General features: G+C 35.1%; 1 protein-coding gene and 2 non-coding genes across 3 annotated transcripts in view; 2 read left to right on the top strand and 1 right to left on the bottom strand.

Annotated features, from left to right (window-relative positions):
• Positions 1-20,299, bottom strand: part of LOC146168102 (vam6/Vps39-like protein) — a 45,548-nt gene that overhangs the window by 10,575 nt on the left and 14,674 nt on the right. Inside the window, exons 4-11 of the mRNA XM_083380799.1 lie at positions 14,612-14,722; positions 11,061-11,196; positions 8,687-8,830; positions 8,105-8,228; positions 2,357-2,474; positions 2,077-2,209; positions 1,846-1,988; positions 1,649-1,786 (exon numbers count right to left, since the gene is read on the bottom strand). Coding sequence (XP_083236925.1) covers positions 1,649-1,786; positions 1,846-1,988; positions 2,077-2,209; positions 2,357-2,474; positions 8,105-8,228; positions 8,687-8,830; positions 11,061-11,196; positions 14,612-14,722 — 1,047 coding nt within the window. The remainder of the gene's footprint in view (positions 1-1,648; positions 1,787-1,845; positions 1,989-2,076; positions 2,210-2,356; positions 2,475-8,104; positions 8,229-8,686; positions 8,831-11,060; positions 11,197-14,611; positions 14,723-20,299) is intronic.
• Positions 4,151-4,225, top strand: Trnaa-ggc (transfer RNA alanine (anticodon GGC)). Its single transcript has one exon. It is a non-coding gene; the product is annotated as a tRNA-Ala (tRNA).
• Trnaa-ggc (transfer RNA alanine (anticodon GGC)) lies at positions 4,496-4,570 on the top strand. The gene has a single exon. It is a non-coding gene; the product is annotated as a tRNA-Ala (tRNA).

The following is a 20,299-nucleotide window of genomic DNA, read 5'->3' as shown; positions in this document are numbered from 1 at the left end:
GGCTTGGTCCGAGCAATCACTGTTAAAACAGACTTTAAATCTGTAGTTTCAAACAATATGAAAAACACTATTATGTGCTCAATACGCAAACTATTAAATCGAAAGTTTTGCTAGTTGTTTAGGCCTGATATTGGTATGTTGGTTGGAGCAACATGCACAACAGGTGCTAACAGAGAGGCGTACACTGCCTTAAGATTTCGCATTTAAATTTGCGGCGGTAAATACACCCTATTGACACTTGATTATTAGGCGAAGCTTTTCACTATAAATGTGTCGCCGATATTCTGCCATGAACATCCCTACTCGAAATGCTTCCTTGCTTTAATTGTACGGTGGGTGAAACTTTATTCACGGCCTTACCTCTTTTTGTATTACCGCGACAATACGATGAAATACGATTTGAAGAATATTGGAAAAATCGTATTTGGAGAATATTTGCTATTTGCACCTGTATAGTATGTTACTCCAATCCAACATATCAACACACAATTTTAATATAAATCAAAAAACAGCTCCTCTGGCAAGTGTAATTGTTAACCAACGTTTCGGCAACCTATACAAGCCGCCTTCGTCAGGGTGATTGACACTGAACGCTCGTACAATAAATGGAAAGGGAAAAAAAGCAGAAATAAACGCGAGCAACAAAACAATAAGAAAATAATTAGCGACTGCCTCTAGGCCTTCCGCAGGTGCTTGTAGCATGCAGAAAGCAACACATCAGTTTTGACGTTCATGGTGTTACCCTTCTTATGGATGTTCCAAGATTCCAAAAATAATCTTTTCCTGTAGTCTGATTCTCGTGCTATTATTGAACGTTAAACGTTGGTTAACAATTACAATTACCAGAGGAGCTGTGTTTTGATTTACATTACCATGCCTGGTAGCAACAGTTTATACACAATTTTAAGTTGTGTAGGCCTGGTGTTGATATGTTGGATTGGAGTTGCCACCAGATTTCGCATTTAAATTTGCGGCGGTAAAATAAGATGTTTCTTAAGACCACTAAGTAATTTTACTAAAGAGAAGCCTCTTTTTAAAATGCAAGTCGCACGAGCCCAGTTTTGGACCTGCCACTTCGCACAATGAAAGTCTCACGCGCGGGACAATAAAGCGCAGCAGGCGGTGAGTCGCTTCGTCACTTCACAAGCTGGACAAAGCAAGCGAATATGAACGAATTCTGTATGAAAGTTTATCTGCTGCTAGATGGCAGTCGTTATCTAGAAAGAGCTAAAACGCAATGTTTCAGGTTTTTGCCCCCCAAGCAAAGGCCCCTGGGGGTGCAGCCTCATAAACTTCTACAAAGCACCTACATACCACTCTACGCCATGTCTGAAAATTTGAAGGTTCTACGATGTCTACTTTTTCTATAAAGCTTCGGACAAAAATCGGTCTGAAACATACCATAGGAAACCAAAAAAAGAATAGCGGCAAAAACAAGATATGTCCCGAAAATAAATTTTCGGCCCATATAACTACAAACCCATCTAGTTAATTCTGCATTTGAACAACCCATGCCACTTTTAGGCACAATCAAATACCTTATTTAACCTTGACATGGCCAGGTATTTTGTCTAAATAAATGAACCTTGGAACAGCTAAAATATCTACTAATTTATTTGTTATAAAAACTTAAATAAGCATTGCTAACCTTTAGATAACACTTAAGAAGAGTTGTGTCTATAACTTGAAGTAACATCCGTTTTGATGACATAACAATATTTCCCTTGACAATTGGAAAAGAATCCTTTATTTGAGTTTCTTGTATTTGTAAAGTTTCATTACGTTTCTGTAAAAACAAATAACATCACTAAACAATAGAAAAATTTACCTAAGACTTTTTTTTACCTGTGTCAGGAATTCAATAAGCATAAGAAGACCTTTTTCTAAGTCAGAATCTTTAATTTTGGGAGGGTCATGTGGGTAGGTGAGTTTTTGGCGATATTCTGTTGGAAGTAAATCTGGATACAAACCAATGACCTGTGCAGGATCTGCAAAAGTCACATAAATTTAAATAATTAATATGGTGTAAAAGCAACCAATTTAAAAACAACCAATAAAGTATTAATTCATAAAAACCTGTTTTAAGTTTTGCAAAATTTTTCAATGACTCTTCAAAATTATTTTGACAAAATTGCTCAAAGGCAAGAAGAGTATGTATATGTTGAATTCTTTCATTTTTTTTGCTTTCATCATCATTTAGGGACAATTTCTAAAATATAAAAATATGAACGTTGCATAGCTAGCAAAATCCCCACTTTAAAAAAGGAACTTTTTTTTTTTTAGATGTTTTTTACAGCTAATTTAACATTAAAAAAAAATCAAACAACCTAAATAAAAGCATTTAAGCATCACTTACTGCAAGTTGGAGAGCAAGTTCAAACTCGCGATCTTTAATTAGTTGTTGAATTTGATCTGAAAGTGGTTGCTGTCGCAGTACCCAAACATGGGACATAGATGCAACAAATATCCAGTTCCTAAAACATATTTAGTAAAGCCAGTCATATTTTCCGTTCAAATGTAAATGTTTTAAATGTTGGTTTATCAACGCTCTGTCTGTCTATTTCTAGTAGGTTTAACTATTATGCCAGTGTTTGGCTTTCCACAACAATAACTGTCCAATGGTAAGAGTTATTGTTTCTAGTCGTTGCTGTAGCACTATATGGCTTACATGTCACAGGTTAAATATTTATCCCAGTTGGAAATATTAGGTCACTGAAAACTTATTTTTTATTTAAAGTGTTTCATATGTTGGTATCAATCGGAGCATGTATTTAACAAGTTATTCACTAGGTTGATATTATAAATGCATTATATTCAAGTTATTCAATAAAGCAGTAACACATTTCTTATACACCTTTATTAGATGTTATTTAACAAACTTGCCATCATAGCCTTCACATTTGGTTTAGATAAAAAGTTGATTGACATGTCATGACTGTAAAAATACACCTGAACATTTTTCAGAGATATTGTTTAAGCCAGTGTTTCTCAAACTTTTTTCTTGCAACGTTTTCAAAAAAGATTGAACAAAGCCAGTTTACAAAATCATGATTAATTGTTGATGTTTTACCAATAATAAGTTGATATGCACCTTGCCAAAGGATAACAACAATATAGCTGCAAGCATTTTACTACTGTAATTGAGTAATAAAACTAAAATGTTTGAATAAAACTAATTTGGTCACATGTTTGTCTGCATGTAGCTCCGATAAATCTAATTTGGGCACTTTTTGTCCATACATAGTAAGGGTAAAACTAACTGGGGCACTTTTTGTCCGTACGTAGCTCAGATAAAACTAATTTGATCATTTTTAAGTTGTAAGTAGCTAAAATAAAACTGAATTGGGCAATTTTAACTTTTAATGTTTTTTTGCTTGCGCACTTCCGTGAAAAAAGTGCCCAAGTGCCCAGATTTTTGCACAAAAAGAATGTACTTAGCGGGAACGCTGTTATGACAAATCTAATTATGCGTTAAATTCCTTTTGGTCAAAATTTATCGAGCAGCGCTTTAAATTCGTAGTTGTCCTTAACGGTAGTTGGTGTTACTACCTTATCGCAGTAGGAGCTTGCCTTGTTAGCTAGTTAATAGGCAATGATGTTTAACTTACACCGATACTGTTTCTGCTTTTAAAACATTGTTGTGTATGTATTAACATTTATTCGAATTATGATATGAATCCACTTGTGTTGTTAATAAATTCCTGCACACTGACATGAGGAACTGCATCAGAGTATGGAATGTAAACGCTGATTAAAAAACTCGATCAAGCGTTCAGGATAGAAGCCGTGGACGATGCCTGCTCTACATACACTAAGTTTACAAGGTTTAATGAAAGATGACAATGATTGACTACATTCCAGGATTTAAACATTTATCGCATAAGATGACTTTTTATGAGATGGAATTGCCAGATATATTTCTTTTAAACTGTTAAACGGCACAAATTGAACTTCTAAAAGAATGAAAATTGTTTGCTTGCCCAATGCTTGCTCAATTTGTTAGTACAAGCAACCTCATTGAAGGGGATCCACAGTACCGTATCATTTATTCAATGAAACATTCACACATATGTGCTTCAATGAGGTTGCTTGTACTAACAAATTGAGCAAGCATTGGCGTATGGTTGTTTCTCGACTCGTTCCCTTCTGAGCCTGCATAGCTCAGTTGGTAGAGCGACGGTCCCGGCTTGACCGGAGGTCGTGAGTTCGAACCTCACTGCAGGCTAGTTGTTTTTCTAGTCTGCCCTGCTTGCATCATAGATCAACAGACTCGGTGAGTCTGTGATGGCTTTCGGTGTACTAATTATACGTAAGCCGTAGTCGTTGGTCAAAAAGCAGCTTCGAAGGGCTAGATCTCAGATATTAACACACATATGTGTGAATGTTTCATTGAATAAATGATACGGTACTGTGGATCCCCTTCAATAAGGTTGCTTGTACTAACAAATTGAGCAAGCAATGGCGTATGGTTGTTTCTCGACTCGTTCCCTTCTGAGCCTGCATAGCTCAGTTGGTAGAGCGACGGTCCCGGCTTGACCGGAGGTCGTGAGTTCGAACCTCACTGCAGGCTAGTTGTTTTTCTAGTCTGCCCTGCTGGCATCATAGATCAACAGACTCGGTGAGTCTGCGATGGCTTTCGGTGTACTAATTATACATAAGCCGTAGTCGTTGGTCAAAAAGCAGCTTCGAAGGACTAGATCTCAGATATTAACACACATATGTGTGAATGTTTCATTGAATTAATACAAATTAATGTTTATTTAATTAAGTTCCTCTTGAAGAATCCCTTGCTCGGAAATATCAATGAATGGTTCGATTATTCAGTCAGGAATCTCCAATTGTAATACAACCTGAAACTGAACTTCTATGTCAATTCCTGAATATGCTTGCTGTATTTCTTAACATCAAGCAAGTTGTTGTAAACTCGAAAACTGAAAGAATTTCCGACTAGCTACATTTCGCCGATACAACACAAGCTTATTTTTAAATCCACACACTGCTAATTTTACCTTGATTTGATTTACCTTGTTGCCCTGAAGGGATAGGTGCAATTCGTTAAATGTGGAAATATATCTGACAAGTATGCGATATCATTGTTTATAGCAATAATTTCTTTGGCAAGGCCAAGGTCATAGCTTTCTAAGAATTCCACAACAGTATCTATCCGTGTGAAAAATCGCTCAAGGCAATTTCCTTTGGAGAGCCATCTTACTTCCGTATGTAGAAGTAAGCGCTCAAAGGTCTCGACGTTCTCTTTACACAATTGCTTAAACAAGTGTGTGTTAAGCGCATGAGCTTTAATTTTATTTACTGCCTTGATGACAGTCTTCAATGAGAGGTTAAGACGACCACTGATATTCTTGGCCACCAAATGCTGCCAAAGAATCACACAATGAATTGTAAGCAAGTTTGGACTCGCTGCTTTTAGGAATGCCGTGAAGCCACGGTCACGGCCCATCACAGATTCGCGATCGTATGCGGCTTGCTTTTCCTTGCAATCATCAAAGACAAATTGTACGATGCACGTAATCCATTCTTGCTTGTATGGGAAAGGTTTGAAAATAGCGTGCCAACAGTTTTCCGGTTTTTAAAATTGTCCCATAGTACTTGAAAAAAAATGTTGAACTCTTGCCTACTTTATCTAGCTGAATTTTCGTTAAATGCTCGGAATGTCTGGATGGCTTCATCGCTTCTTTAGAAAACACTTATAGAGCACTGTGAACACTTCGGCTGTGATTCGGAATTTGCGACTAGAATAAATCCATACTGGAGATAACTTGAATTGTACTGCCTGAATTTCTGTTTGGCTGAACTCATATATTTAGCACTCTTAATGACTATCTAAAATAACTACCAGCTCACTAACTGAAATGTAAGAATATTGCTATTCGCGATAACAGTAATTTAAAGATTTACCTTTGGCATCTGCAACATGCGAGAAGAAATACAATATTATTTTGACACAATAGTGTTCTAATTAGTCTATTGACGCAAAAATAAGAATAGTAAGACAAATTAATGTGTTCAATTTTAGGATTAACCGAAAATTCTCAGAACATGCAACCGAAAACAAATAAGTGAATAAGTAAATTGAAGTATAATGCTATTAAACAAACAGCGCACATGTTTACTTTGGCAATGTTCTTGGTACTGCCCAATTCATTATCAGCGCCCCCAATCGCTCATTTAGTAGCCAGCGCCCCCTTGAGAGGCGCCAATGCCCCCAAGCACTGGCGCCCACTTTAGGAACCACTGGTTTAGACAAAAAAAGTTTAATCCGATTGATAAGTTTGGGAAAATATCTAGATGTGATTCTAAAGCACATGTGGGGGCAACATGCTCACAAAAATCCGTATGTGCCTGTTAATTCTAATGATGGCTCAATTTTAAAGATAAAGTCAACATAGTGCTTCTCAAGGGTAACCAAAGGTTGTGGAGCTGAAACTAACAAGTCAGGTGTAGACACTGCTTGCTTCAAAACCATCTGTGGTGAACGTTGGGGTAAAAATTACTCCTTTGCATACAGTTTTAAAGTTTGGTGATTTCCAAATCCCAAGCTGCAAGTCATGGTTGTGTTTGTGGAAAATTATGTAGCATTAACGTTTCTGTTGTGAAGAACGACTTGCCTTGGTTGCTTAACAGGTTATCAATCCACAAAACAAATGCTGTAAATGATCTTGCCTGTGGTCAAGCAAAGATGTTTAACAATGACGTTAAAGTCACTGTTGTGTTTATGTTATCCCATAATAGGCCCAACCCTGGTGACAACCACTTCCATAACCTTAAAAAAATGGACAAGTCCTGGCAATGTGGCCAGATTGTGGTGTTCAGCTAGATTGGCTCATGATGTCGCAAACCTAGTGAAGTGCACACTAAACAAGTAGCATGTGTCAGTGGTGAAATTTCAGCGCTGCGGTGAATGTCTACATCTCACCAATGTTGAGCGACATCAATGTTACTCAAAGCGCAGTAAGGATGGAGGAAGGTGAAAAAGAAAAAACAAGTATATACCAAATGGTTGGCTGCCTGGTCTGGATGACAAGTACATTAGTTAGCGAAAGATAGATAAGTTTATCAACATATCAGTTGGTTCTTACTTCTCAATATAGCCTTGTGTAGCTATTTTGTACTGCTTACGGAAGCGCTTACTTGCCACAATTGTGGTATGTCTGTTGTGCCATGCACCTTGTCCAAAGAAAAATACAGAGGACTGATTTGGGCACAAAAAATGTACTAAAAATACATTTTTCATCTGTTGTTCTACCCACCAGCCACTGTTCTTCATGGAATGCATTTCAACACAATGGCAGAAGTGAAAAACAGTGTTGCACCATCTTTTCGTCATATTTCACCCCTTAACACTTAAAGACAGACCTTTAATTTCTAAATGTTATATTGTACAGTGTGTTGCCAGCTCTTGTTTGACATGCTAAAAATTTCCGAAGATAAGTGGCTTAATTAAAAAAGCCAGTATTAATACATTAAAAATTGTATAGCCCATAAATAAGTAGCATTTTAGATGTTGTTATTGTGTTCTTACGAATCTATGATTTTTTTACTTTTTTGCTTTGCTGCCTTTGAGCTGTTTGTTGCCGCGTCCCCTACGTGTTGTTATTTTCAACAGGAGGTATGCATACTAAACTTAACTGAAATTATTGTTTTAAATTTTTTGTTTCAATTTAATTTTCAATTAATTATTCTGACTAATGTGTATAATGTTTTTATGTTTTCCCAGATTCACTGACAATGACATTACAGACGAAAAAAAAAATATAAAACATTTTTACAATGTCTGGCCTCAACACTAGCATTTCTATAATATTCGGCTGATTTTTTAATTTAAAAGTTTCTACTTAAAATCAAATACCGTTATTTTTTCGGGTCATGTGGCTAGACTGGATTTCAGCTGCATGTTTTTTTTAATTATAAGTAATTGGCTTAGACAAGCTCAAAAAGAATGAATACTACAAATTTAATATCTTTGTCATCTTATTTGCAAGGTATGTCTTGGGAATTTATAAGACTTGTGTGAACTGAGGGTACCACAACTTACTAAAATTAAATTGCAACGTACTATTTGCAACAAACTTTAATAATGTAATACCTCCAGCTGGCTAGAATTTTTGGCTTTTGATGCAGATCAATACTCTGAATTAGATGCCTTGGTTCCACCGTTCTAACTTCAATATATTTGGGTAATATTCCAATAAGGTAAGGGGGCTTTGAATCTAAAACAATAACAAATATAGTAAGTTTAATACAAAGCAATACAAACACAATTTAAACAAACAAACACTTGGTACAAAAATAAAAATTTTGGACACAAAGACCTTTATTTTAGTATCTATTGCAGTGGTTCTAAGCTGGGGCGCTGCAGCAACCTGGGATGTAAGCCACTTAACAAAATTCTCGTAGGGGTGCTGCAATCTATTTATTATTTTGAGAAGAAAACTCACATTACCAGGCTTTTATAGAAGCTTAAACATAAAATAGATGCTTAATAGTAACCTGTATTTGCCATATTGTAAACGCATAAACAAAACAATAAAAGTTTTAACACTTATCGGAAAGTTAAAATTGTAATCTGTTAGGAGCCCTCTAGATTCACAAGTAAAAAATAAATAAATCACTTTAAACCTAATTAAATATGCACTACAATATATAAATTTGCAACTTCTCATCATACCAATAACCAAGGGAATATCAGACCAGACAAAAGAATGTTTATATGTGGGTTCACCATCACTATCAATAAATATACTAGTGTCATCTTTCATCAACACTATTTGGTCGACATTAAGTTTTCCCAAAACAGGTTCCATCAGTTTACCTAAAACAAAATTAGTTACATTAAAATCAGTTTATAATGGCAAAATAAAATGCATTAGATTTGTAAAAATAATGTAATAGTTGAATTTTATGAAAAAAATTAAACAAAAATGGTAATTTCCACATAAGGATGTGAAGAGTGTTTAACAAAAAATGAACAAATAAGTAAATTTGAAAGATTCATAACGTTTAGGGCCCTATCAGGTTTTAGTGTCGAACACTATACACACTAAGGCACTTACATTATCAACTTGTGCATGTATTTCCTTAAAGCTATGGGATTTAAGTAAAATAAAAAGAAAAAAAAATGTAAGATTTTTAATGCTTTTCTATTATAGACAGAGGATGTGCTGTTGTTGTATATTGACCATATACTCAGGGGCGTATCCAGAAATTTAAAAAGGGGGGGTCCCGAATTTTCAACTTGGGGAATTCCCCGTTTTTTCGTCTGACGTTAATGACGTCATAAAATAGCGATTGTAATGACATCATAAATAATACCGCTTGGTGTGCAATCGTTAGCTTCAGGAGTAAAAACAAGACCGTAAAATACAATGGATTGATTTTGGTAGATCCATGTACGGTACTACGCTAAATTACAAGCACGTCTTTCGCCACCTGCAATACTAAATGAAGATCGTTTTCCCGGGTGTTATTGGACTAGCACAACCTAAAAACGCCACTTAAATAGTTCTAAAATAAGTGTTTTTAACATTTGTAAGTGAGGGCACTCCTGGCGAGAGAAGCGAGCGCGATTTTTTTGGTATAATGGCATTTCTTTTAAATTTATTGCAAGTTTGTCCGCGGCGCACTTGGCAGCCATCAACGGCGCAACGGTAAAGCAGCGCTGATCTAGTTCTAAAGACAGCATTAAAATGTAAATAAAACGGACGTATAAAAATCATTCGCGCGAAGCGCAACAATTTTTCGCACTTACATAGTTAAAATAGTCGAAAAGTATATGAAATGGCAAACTGCGAGAAACATCAGGACCGTCTAACTCAGGGGTGACGAACACGTGGCCCGCAAATAAATTTTGTGTGGCCCGCGAAGAATTCATGTGAGGACAAGGCAGTCTTAAAGTTTCTTTGACCCGCTTCTACTCTTTGCGATATCAAAAGCTGATAGCCGGATTAAATAATCAGCGTTTTTTAACCGGGGGGCGCGCCCCCTGGCCAAGCAATTCTTCAGGGGGCGCGAGCTTTACTTGATTATTTAATTTTCTTCCGTGATTTTAATGGTATCGTTTAGGTTAGGCACCACTCCTACAGATGTACAAACTCTGTTTTTTTTCCCAACTTTACCTTTGAAACTGCCCAAAATTGTAATTTCAATTATCTACTTCTTTTCTTTTCAAGTACAAATTCTCTTTAAGTGGCATTGCATGTTTTCTGTCTATATGTTATACATATATCATCGAAGAAATAACGGCCCTATTTAATTTCAGTTTTGCTAACTAATAGATAGATGATAAAAGTTATCCCTTTCAAACTATTTTTGTTCCATATTTTATATATGATAACAGGCTAGCAGCAGGGGGACTCGTTTTTGCGCAAATCTATAACGTTCTTTGTAATATTGCCGTTGTATTGTGTGTCGTCACATCTTTTAAAAAACGAGAACGTAATGTTTAATTTTTGTGCTTGACTTTTTGCGCTCCACATCACAGCCTTACAACTTGTGGAGTCAATTTCCTCACGACACGTTTTGTCGAGCACAGTAATTTGTTGTGGGCCCAATGTGTCGAGCACAGTAATTTGTTGTGGGCCCAATGCTAAAAGCCTCCTAAATTGCAATTAAGCCAATTCAAGGAAACCAAAACCCAATTTTTTCGCGCGACCAGCATTACGCTAACTATTTTCATATTGTCTCAGTGTTATTAATAAAAAAATGCTGAATTGCTTTTCGTAGGGGCATAAAAAAATTACAAAAGGAGGGCCCGGCTAAAAAAAGTTTAAGAACCACTGGCGTTTATCATGCAGGTATCGTAGAAACTGTTGTGTAAATCCATACAGTAACCATCATTTCAGGATTCAACTGTTTATTCATTGTTGTGTCATAAAAGATACTAATAATAATGAAATTTAACACCATGAGCCTGTTGCTGCTTCAGTACATTGCAGTAGTAACTAGTTGAGTGTAAGCCTAGCTTGCCATTAAACAAATTTCAAAAAGATGTATAAATAACACAAAACTAAATGAGGTTGCGGTAGGTGTATACTATTTTTTACCTGTAGGAAAAAGTTCTTTCAGACTGCAATCAGTGCCATCAAGCTTAATTAGACCATATTCTCTTTTAAAACCAATACAGATTGAATCCTTGCACCAACACACAGTTTTGGGTACTTCGGGTAACGAAATATCCACCTAGAGTAGTAAGGGAAAAAAAATCACATTAACTAAATATATATGCCATATGTTTGACAAGTAAGCTAAATATATCATTTTTTAACATTTACACCAATACCATTTAAAAACCTAAAACAAAAAAATGATTTCTATTTGACACTTATGAAAGGAAAGACAGAAACCATTAATTGAAAAAAAATAAATAAATCTGAACACATCCCTGATATATATATATATATATGAAAGGAAAGGGCTAAAACGGTGAGCGTCAAGGGTTCACAGAATAAAACTTGTTGCCAGACAATTACAAGGCATTTAACTTCATTTCTTATTTCGACACCCTTTAATGGGATTTCCTTGGTTAAATGTATGATTTTGCAGAACATGTTGAAACTATAGAAACAGTAAACAATTTCATATTTTTAAAGACTACAATCAACTTTAGCGGTGAAGAGACCTTAACCAGCACAATGTTACTAAAATTACACAGCGCTAGGATATATAACAAAAAACAGTAATTTAGCCTAAAGCTGGATGACTTTTACATTTTTTTTTAATCAGGCCACATCTTGAAGTGTTTCGGCCACTGCCAATTTCTTTTAAAAATATTTTAGATGTTCACTGAAATACTTTGGAAATAGATATCTGTTTTAAATATCACACAAGATGAATAATTGCCACATAAATCAAACAAGTTTTTATATAAAACCAAATGTTTTCTAACAGCTTAGGGAAGACCAGCGCACATAAAATAAAATGTCTATTCACTGATTTTAAAATGGCCATTTGCTGTGTCTGAGCGAGCATACTGGATCGTTTTATGGTATAACAAATTAAACTTCATCGCTGCCTTGGAATGTAGGCCAGTGGTTCTTTACGGGGGTCGCCAAACGATTTTTAGGGAGGCGCGAGCTCTACTCCAATATTTAACTTTTTCGAAGATTTTATTGGTTCTATGTTGCCTTTGTTTGTGATTAAACCTGTGTGTATGCTGTCCTACATATAACAACAAAATTACACATGTTTAGATACTGAAAGAAGAAGTAACTGAAGAAGAATAGGTCATAATTTTGCAAACTGTTGAGATACTATATTTTATCAGTTCTTAGACCAGGGGTTTTAAACTTTTTTTCGTTACAAAACATTGTCCTAAAATCTTTTTGAAGTTGCGGCACACCAACAGAGCTAATAAAATCAGCGGAACACCTAAGAAATATATGTTGATCGACAACATCAGCAAATATCATGGACAGCCAATAGAAAAAGGAGAAGTTAAAATGAAATGTGCCGAAGGCATCGAAAATTTTACGTATTACATTCCTTTATTATCTGATTTTGCAGTTTTACAGACTTTTTGAAAATTTCTGAAGCTAGTCAAATTCCTAAAAATTGTACTCCCTTGCAATACTGGCGGAAAACAGAGGACTTTTAATAAAATTTGGAACATGAAACCGGACATTGGTGCTTTGTATTTTGTAGCTTCAGATATTTTTTGAAACAATTTCCAAGACTATTTATACTATCACAAAATGCCAATAATATATTAACAATGATATTTTATGGATTTTGAGCGTATGGTTAATCTCCCTTTTCACTTTGGTGTAAAGTTTGAAAACAATTGTTGTATTTTAATACTCCTGGTAGTTCCTGGTGGTTAAGTATGTATTCAATTTATGACGATAGAAGGTAACATATGTTTTAAAAAAGTTTTACATATTAAGTTAAAAAATTTACACCTGGAATATTGTATAAGGTCAAAATACCTACCTTGGTGATATATATATTTTTCGCGTTAAAGCGACTGATTAGAAAGTACCCTTAAAACACAAGTAACACACCTACGGGAACGGTTGCGGAGTAGTGGAAGCGCTGTTCTAAACCAGGCAAAATTACTGCTCGCAAACAAAACAATAAATATAACAAAGAATAATACAGAAGCAAGGCGATTGCTACGTTCAAACAACCTTTCCGGCATCCGTACCACACGTTGGGTGGCGAGAAATCTAACACATTGTAAAAATAAATAATGTAACAAACATGACTACAAATTATGTTCAATTTGCTACTTATTATGGGCAATTTAGGCTATGTTTAGTCAGAACAGTATGATATGGTTGATGGACATCTAAGTTTTGCACAGGGATTTTGAATCATGCCACACTCCTATATTAGAGCGTCGCAGGGTTAAGATTCAACTTTGGTATTTTTATGGTGTCTTACTGATAGTATAATTGAAAAATACCGATATTTTTTTATGATAAACGGGGGTGCAGGAGAAAAAAGGTTAAGAACCACTGGTGTAGGATAACAGCAGTTTGTCCCAAATAGTGACTAAAAGTTTGCCATCACAAAATTGGGTTAAATGTACAGACAAATAAAATACTATCTTCAAGCAAGTTTTCGCTGAACTGTTTTGATTTTAACGAAGATGATACTTCAGATGTTTTGAAGTTCAAGACTTAAAAAGAGTCCTTCCTAGTTTAAAGCATGAAGTATATTTACCTGCACTAGTAAAGTGATCGGGCTCAACTTTAGAATGAGGTGATTTCTAGGCCATGTCCCAAAAAGTTGGTGACCTAAAGGAACATGCACCATGACACGATTTTCCGAATTAGTATTCCTGAACAGTTACCGGCAGCACACAACTGCGAGTTAGACCAGCAAATAAAGCAAAGTAAATTGCATGAATTCTGTTCTAGCTACAAGTAAGTCGGACATATGCAAAGAATAAGGCTGATAACGTATCGGCAAAAAAGGTGGTTGATATGTCCAAACTGTAGAATATTTGGTAAAGCATTGCAATTTATGTGCAGTTTCAGCCCGACTGCATGTGTACCAAGGAATACCAAACAGGTGAACAACGGATGTAACTTGTTGCTCTTAAAAGGTTTGATTTGGTGAGCGGTGACTAATTGAGAGACACCTATTTAACAGGCTTTCTGGTTGATATAAGATTTGTTTAAGATGATCAGATTGTTGACAGGTAAGAATTTATCACGCTGGAGAAAGACTCCGCTTTCTCTGCCCAAGTGGCAAAGATAGAAGTAAATGCAGCATAAAAAACATGCAAGGTAGAGGTCTATATCTTCCTAATCCTTTGGATGAGCTATACATCAGAAGTATTTTGGGTGCTAGAGGAGCGGAAGATCCTGATCTACGGTTGAACGAAAAGATATAATATACTAATTGTTATAAATTATTTGTTTAAATAACTTACCAATATTTTGCATGACAGGTCTGTATGCTAAAAGCGCTGACGCTGATCCGATTCAAATAGAACCGGTGATAAAAACAAGAAAAAGAAAGCAGACAATAAATATGAGTTTTTAGAGTGTTGCCACAAAAAAGTATAATGATCAGTAATAAAATTAACTGACACATGACACTGCTGTTGGTTTAACTACTATATTTACATCAAAGTTTATTTACTTACACTCAGTTCTTCAAAATCTCTATTTTTCCAAAAGTATGTTTGTAATTTACGCTTGACCACAACACATAGCTTCAAATCATAGGCCGAGTCACCAATTGATGATATTTTTTCCTGCAAAAAAAATGATTGAGGTTATGCAGCAACAACTTTTATTTAAAGCTATATTTTTTTTGTGTGTGTTTTAGTGTCGTAAATAAAAAACGAAAATTATTGGTAATATATGCAAATTGCAAAGCAAAGGCTAACTATGAAGCATGCTTAGTTTTTGAATGCAAAAGTACATCCTAATATAAATCAACAAATAAATGCAAACTGTAAACTAAGTTTTGCACGCTAATTACGAGTGTGGCTTGGTCAAATTTCAGGGCATCAAGGGAAGCTAAAAACGTCCCACGTTTTTGTAAACCAACATCTTTTCATAAAGGGCCAGATAACTGTAAGGATTGAAGTTTGTGGGCAAATGATAACAGTGTGTTGAACTTTTATAGTTAAATGAAGAAATTAATAAAAACCTGAAGATTTTTGTTCATGGTAATTTTAAGTGTAAGTGCATCCAACAATATTTTAACTGTATTTTATCCACACAAGAGCAATAATAAGACGCAGGCCAAATAAAATGCGGTCACAGTTTGTTGACCCCTGTGCTACATGAACTGCACAGTTTTGTCTAAGATAAAAATATATTCAAACATTTTAATAGACCTTTGGGTTGTATTATTTGCTGAATAGAAAAACAATTTTCATCATTGGCCACAGTTAAGAAACACTGAGTTACTACATTTAAGAATTATTCTGGGATATCTTTTTTATAAATTTTTATATCAATGGTAATTTAACGCTATAAAAGGTTTTCATTAATTAGTTTTTTTTTACATGAGAAAGGAGGGAAAATTTCCTACAAGGCTCTCTGCATCTATATAAGTTATAGTATTTGGGCTATGGGGAAGGAAATTTCAGTTTACTTTTAAAGAGAGTTTGTGTTAACCCAAATTGTATTCTGCTGTATCCAAGTGTGGCAAAAGTGCTAAAGATTTAGTATGCAGTAAACTGGCTGCTATTGGTTTCAGACCTAGTGACATTTTATGTCGTTGTGATAAACTACCTGATATTAACCTTGTTGCATTCATTCTGATTTCGCTGTAGCTATTGAAAGTTTTGTTATGAGTGTAAAGTGTTGATTTCACTATCGGTCAATAGCTGAAAGTTTTGTTATGAGTGTAAAGTGTTGATTTCACTATCGGTCAATAGCTAGATTTAGAATTTCAAAAATGTGGAAACATTAAAAGCACACAAAAAAGCTGAAAATGAATATAAAAAAAATTGATGAAACATTTTTGCACAAAAGTTTACTTGTAATGGCAATGTTTGAGAGAAACCTCTTTGCTTAATCAATTTGAAATAAAAATACATCTTTTGGATGCAGTTATCAAATAGCCACTAACAAAGCTTTCAGGTTGGACAAATTTTTATCCGCTGCTGTTAAAATGTTCAAAATGACAGAAAAAAGTATGGCTACAAAATTCGCAAAATTCTTGTATCTATTTACACTGTATCCAGACAAATTGCTGAAATAGTGATGATCAATTCCAGCTGCTAATCTTTCGTTGAAAGTTTGTTAATCAGCTTGACAAGATGACAGATGTATAAAACATGCTGCTATTGTAGGTACAATATTTTGCTGTATAAAAAAATTATCAAAGAATTGCTTTTTGTCTTCTTTGAAAAGCCGCTTTACAGGTGAAGATATATATTTTTAAGTCGATAAAGGTTTAACAACTGTAGGTTTGCGATGGAAAAATTGCGTTGCAGTCTGTATGAATGGCACATGGTCAATGATGTGCAAGCATGCTGGTTTTGTTGCAAAGGTAAAAGAACATGCAAATAAACAAATCACTATTACTCATTGCATGATCCACACATAGGTACTTGCATTCAACTGAATGCCACTTGAGCTTGATACTGTTTTTCGCAACAGTGTCACAATAATTAATTTTATAAAAAGCAATGAACTCAACACCCGATTGTTTTCAAATCTTTGTGCCATTAAAAGTCATATTTTTTGGTGGAACAAAAAGTAGTAAAACTGATAATAGTGAAAGAATGGGTTGTTTTATCTTGATTTAAAAAGTTGAAAATGTCAAACAGCGCCTGTCGAAATTGAAATTTGATAATTTGTGGGTTAACAAAATGCGCGATGGCATTGTTTGGGCTACCGCTTTTCTATTGCGCATTTCATTAGCGATGGAGCCCTTTGACTGCATCGCATACAAAAGACGGCCCACATTGGCACATTTCCTGACAAATTTTAAAGGAATGTCGAGGATGCAGACTGGCAATAAAATTGGTTCTTTGAGTCCATGTGGTAAATGTGCTCTTTGTAGCAATTTTGACAAACAGCAAACCATGGTGCCACACACTACTGTTTTAAGTACACCGACAGGTAGTGTGCGGCTACGCCAAAATTTGACGTGTAGCCATTACGGCATTTATGTGGCCACCTGCAAGAAGTGTGACAAGCAGTATGTCGGTCAAACTAAAACCAAGTTTTCCACACGTTGGAATACTCAAGCAACTTGGAAGACGTTTAATTATTTGGCCAACAACGACCGAGATGCGCTCTTACGGCACTATGCATATCAACATACTACCACATTGCAAAGAAAGCCCCACTTATACCAATGTTTTGTTGTTGTATTTCTACAAATCCCGCCAGTCAGTCTTTTGGATATTTTTGAAGATAAATGGCTTAATAAAATCAAAGCCGAAATAAATATCCAAAAAATGATACTACTACGCGTGAGGTAAGTTTTTTTGCTCAGGGCTTGTTTTTGTCCCGTTTTATTTCTTTCCATTAATAAATGCTCCGCGACACCGTTTGATAACATGCTTATCAGTTGCGTACTTTTTTCTCTTTCTTTCTGTTTTTTTCACGTTGTTGCTTGATGCACTTAGCTAGTTGTTGCTTTTGCATCTGACGTCTACAGGTATTTTATAATTTTAGACCTATACACTATCATACAATTTTTAATTTTATATTTTTACTTTTTAACTACCAATGTTGGCATTTTACATGTTTGTTTTTGTACAGATAAGCACGATGCCATATAGGTGTAATATATATTTCTGAAAGATTTTAAGAAATGATTTTATGTTTTATCTGTTTTAATAAATAAACAGTCTTAAGATAATTCCATTAAGCATTGAAATCAACATTTACATTGTGTTCTTTAATTTACATTTAAACATCCCACTAACATGATAGTTTGCAACACACTATGTGGTCTCTGAATATTACACAGGCCAATAAAAAAATAAATTTTTCAAAAGGCATGATACATTAGATCGATTTAGGGGTATATCAGGGGCCCTGAGTCCGAAAATGCCATTACTTTTGCTGAGTTGGCTCTAGTTTTTGAGATATTGCTAGTTTTTGAGATATTTTTCTTACATACCATGAAAAATGTAGGCTAGTGAGTAACATGAGTTTATAAAAGCTAAAGCCATGTAAAGCAGCTATTTAATTTTGCCTTAATGTTGAGATGTCTGGTATAAATGTCTCGCTTGGGAGGTAAAACAGGCCTTGGATTACTTTCTCTCCTCTACCATAAAGCAGTAACAAAAGTAAGCCTAAGAATCACCATGATGGTTGATATTTTTGCATGAATGACATGTCAGGTTTGAACCGAAACAAGAAGAAGTCATGCCACTACCCCAACATTGATTCTGCTTTACGGCCAGTTGCACACTGCCCTGAAATTCCTGTTCCCGTTTTTACGTCCCTGCCAGATTTGATTTCGGATAAAGCTGCGATGTTGGATGTAATGGAAGACGAAGATGGCAATACTAGCAACTGCAATGACACCGACTCTTCAACATCTTCACAAATGCGAAGTAAACCGAAACCTTTGACTTAAGATCAGCTAAACGACCTAGTTCGTGATTTAGGTTTATCTAAAGAAGCGTCTGAGGTCCTGTCTTTTCGCCTCTGTAACATTCTTGATTCGGCAACAAACATAACGTTTTACCGGGTCAGAGAAGAAATGTTAATGCAACTTTTATCCTAAAGATTTTTTCTGTACTGTAATAACATCAAAGGACTTATGGGTCTACTTGAATATAAACCAGAAGAATGAAGGTTATTTTCATTGACAGCTCCCCTCCAAAATGTTTGACATGTGTGCAACTCCACAACGGAAATAAGTTTGCCTATGTTCCAATTGGCCACTTAATCGATTTAAAGGAGCACTACCATTCTACCAAAGTGTAAAGATGCTCCTGGAGAATTTCTTATAGTGTGCATAACTGAAAGATATTCGTTGATTTGAAAATGGTCAACTTTCTCTTAGGACATTAAGGCGCCTACATCAAGTATTCCTGCTTTATTTGTCACTGGGATAGTCGGGTCACTGTTCAACACTGGATTAAAAAGGAATGGCCTATATATGTGAATAGCTTGTGCATGGAGATATGTTCATTTCAACTGTTTTTTTTCACAAATTGTCGTTTTTCTTGTGTGGGCTTTGGTATACTGATGGTATAGAAAGCTTAGTCTCACCAATTGCAATATGTTAGGAGAGTCTGATGAAAATACGAATAAATGGGGCAGTTTTTGTGTTAAATATGTGGAAAAAAATAGATTTATGTAGCACTTTTCATCTAGCTAATCACATTGTGTCTTTATCTAGCTAATCACATTGTGTCTTTTGCTCATTATTGTGACCACCCCCCATTTAAAGGTACGAAAACACCTAAATTCGGTAATATCTAAAAACACTAGAGCCAATTTGCAAACTAAAAATTTTCGAGCTCAGCGCCCCTGATATACTTTAAAATCGGTCTTACCTTCTATGCCAAAATTTTTTTGTTGGCCAGTGTTATAAATCAATCAGTATGATTAGAGTTTCTATGTTCAGCCAGTACAGAGAACGTAAGAGCCAGTATACAGAGCCAGTATATAGTTTTTTTGAGTTTCATATGTTATATTGTTTAGGCTATTTGTTTGTCTCCATCATTCTGCGAAAAATTTAAAACGCCAACCTACTTTAGCATTAGTGGATTGATCATTTTTTGTGAAACCAATGCTCTGCGTAAACTAAACTTTTGAAGATGCAAACAATGTATACTTTATATAACTTTAATCGACGCCTATATATTAAATGTATTAAACCTTTATATTTTGAAGTAATTTAAAGTTAAACAAGTATTTCAATCATTGCTTGAATATGTTATTGTTAAACATGGAAAAAACTTGCATGCAGGTTGTTATTTTCCCATAACTTATTGCTCGAAAAATAGAGTCATATTGCTCGCCCAAGTATGACCAAGATTATAATTATACAAGCTTACTAATGCCAGACCATAGGCTATCAAGATTCTACAGTATAAAAAGGCCTATTTAGTCCTTAACTGAACAAAAGTGTAAACTTGCAGATTTATTTCGCATTGATTCTTGGTTGTTTAGAGCAGGGTTTCCCAAACTTTTTTGGACCACGGACCACTATTTGTGAATCTGTTTTTTCGCGGACCGCAATACTAAGCAAAAAATAAATAAAACCAAATTCTCTATATTTACAAAACTGACAACATCAATGGGACGGATGAGATTGCTTCCCTCTGCTTAAATCATTAATTCATCATAAATTCAAAGCGCAACAAGTAAGATTTTCGATACTGGATCACAAAAGATTT

This window comes from Ascidiella aspersa, chromosome 1 (assembly GCF_963924565.1).
Source record: "Ascidiella aspersa chromosome 1, kaAscAspe10.2, whole genome shotgun sequence".
Classification (NCBI taxonomy): domain Eukaryota; kingdom Metazoa; phylum Chordata; class Ascidiacea; order Phlebobranchia; family Ascidiidae; genus Ascidiella; species Ascidiella aspersa.
Note: the sequence above shows the minus strand (reverse complement) of the source record. Positions and strands in the feature narration are given on the sequence as shown.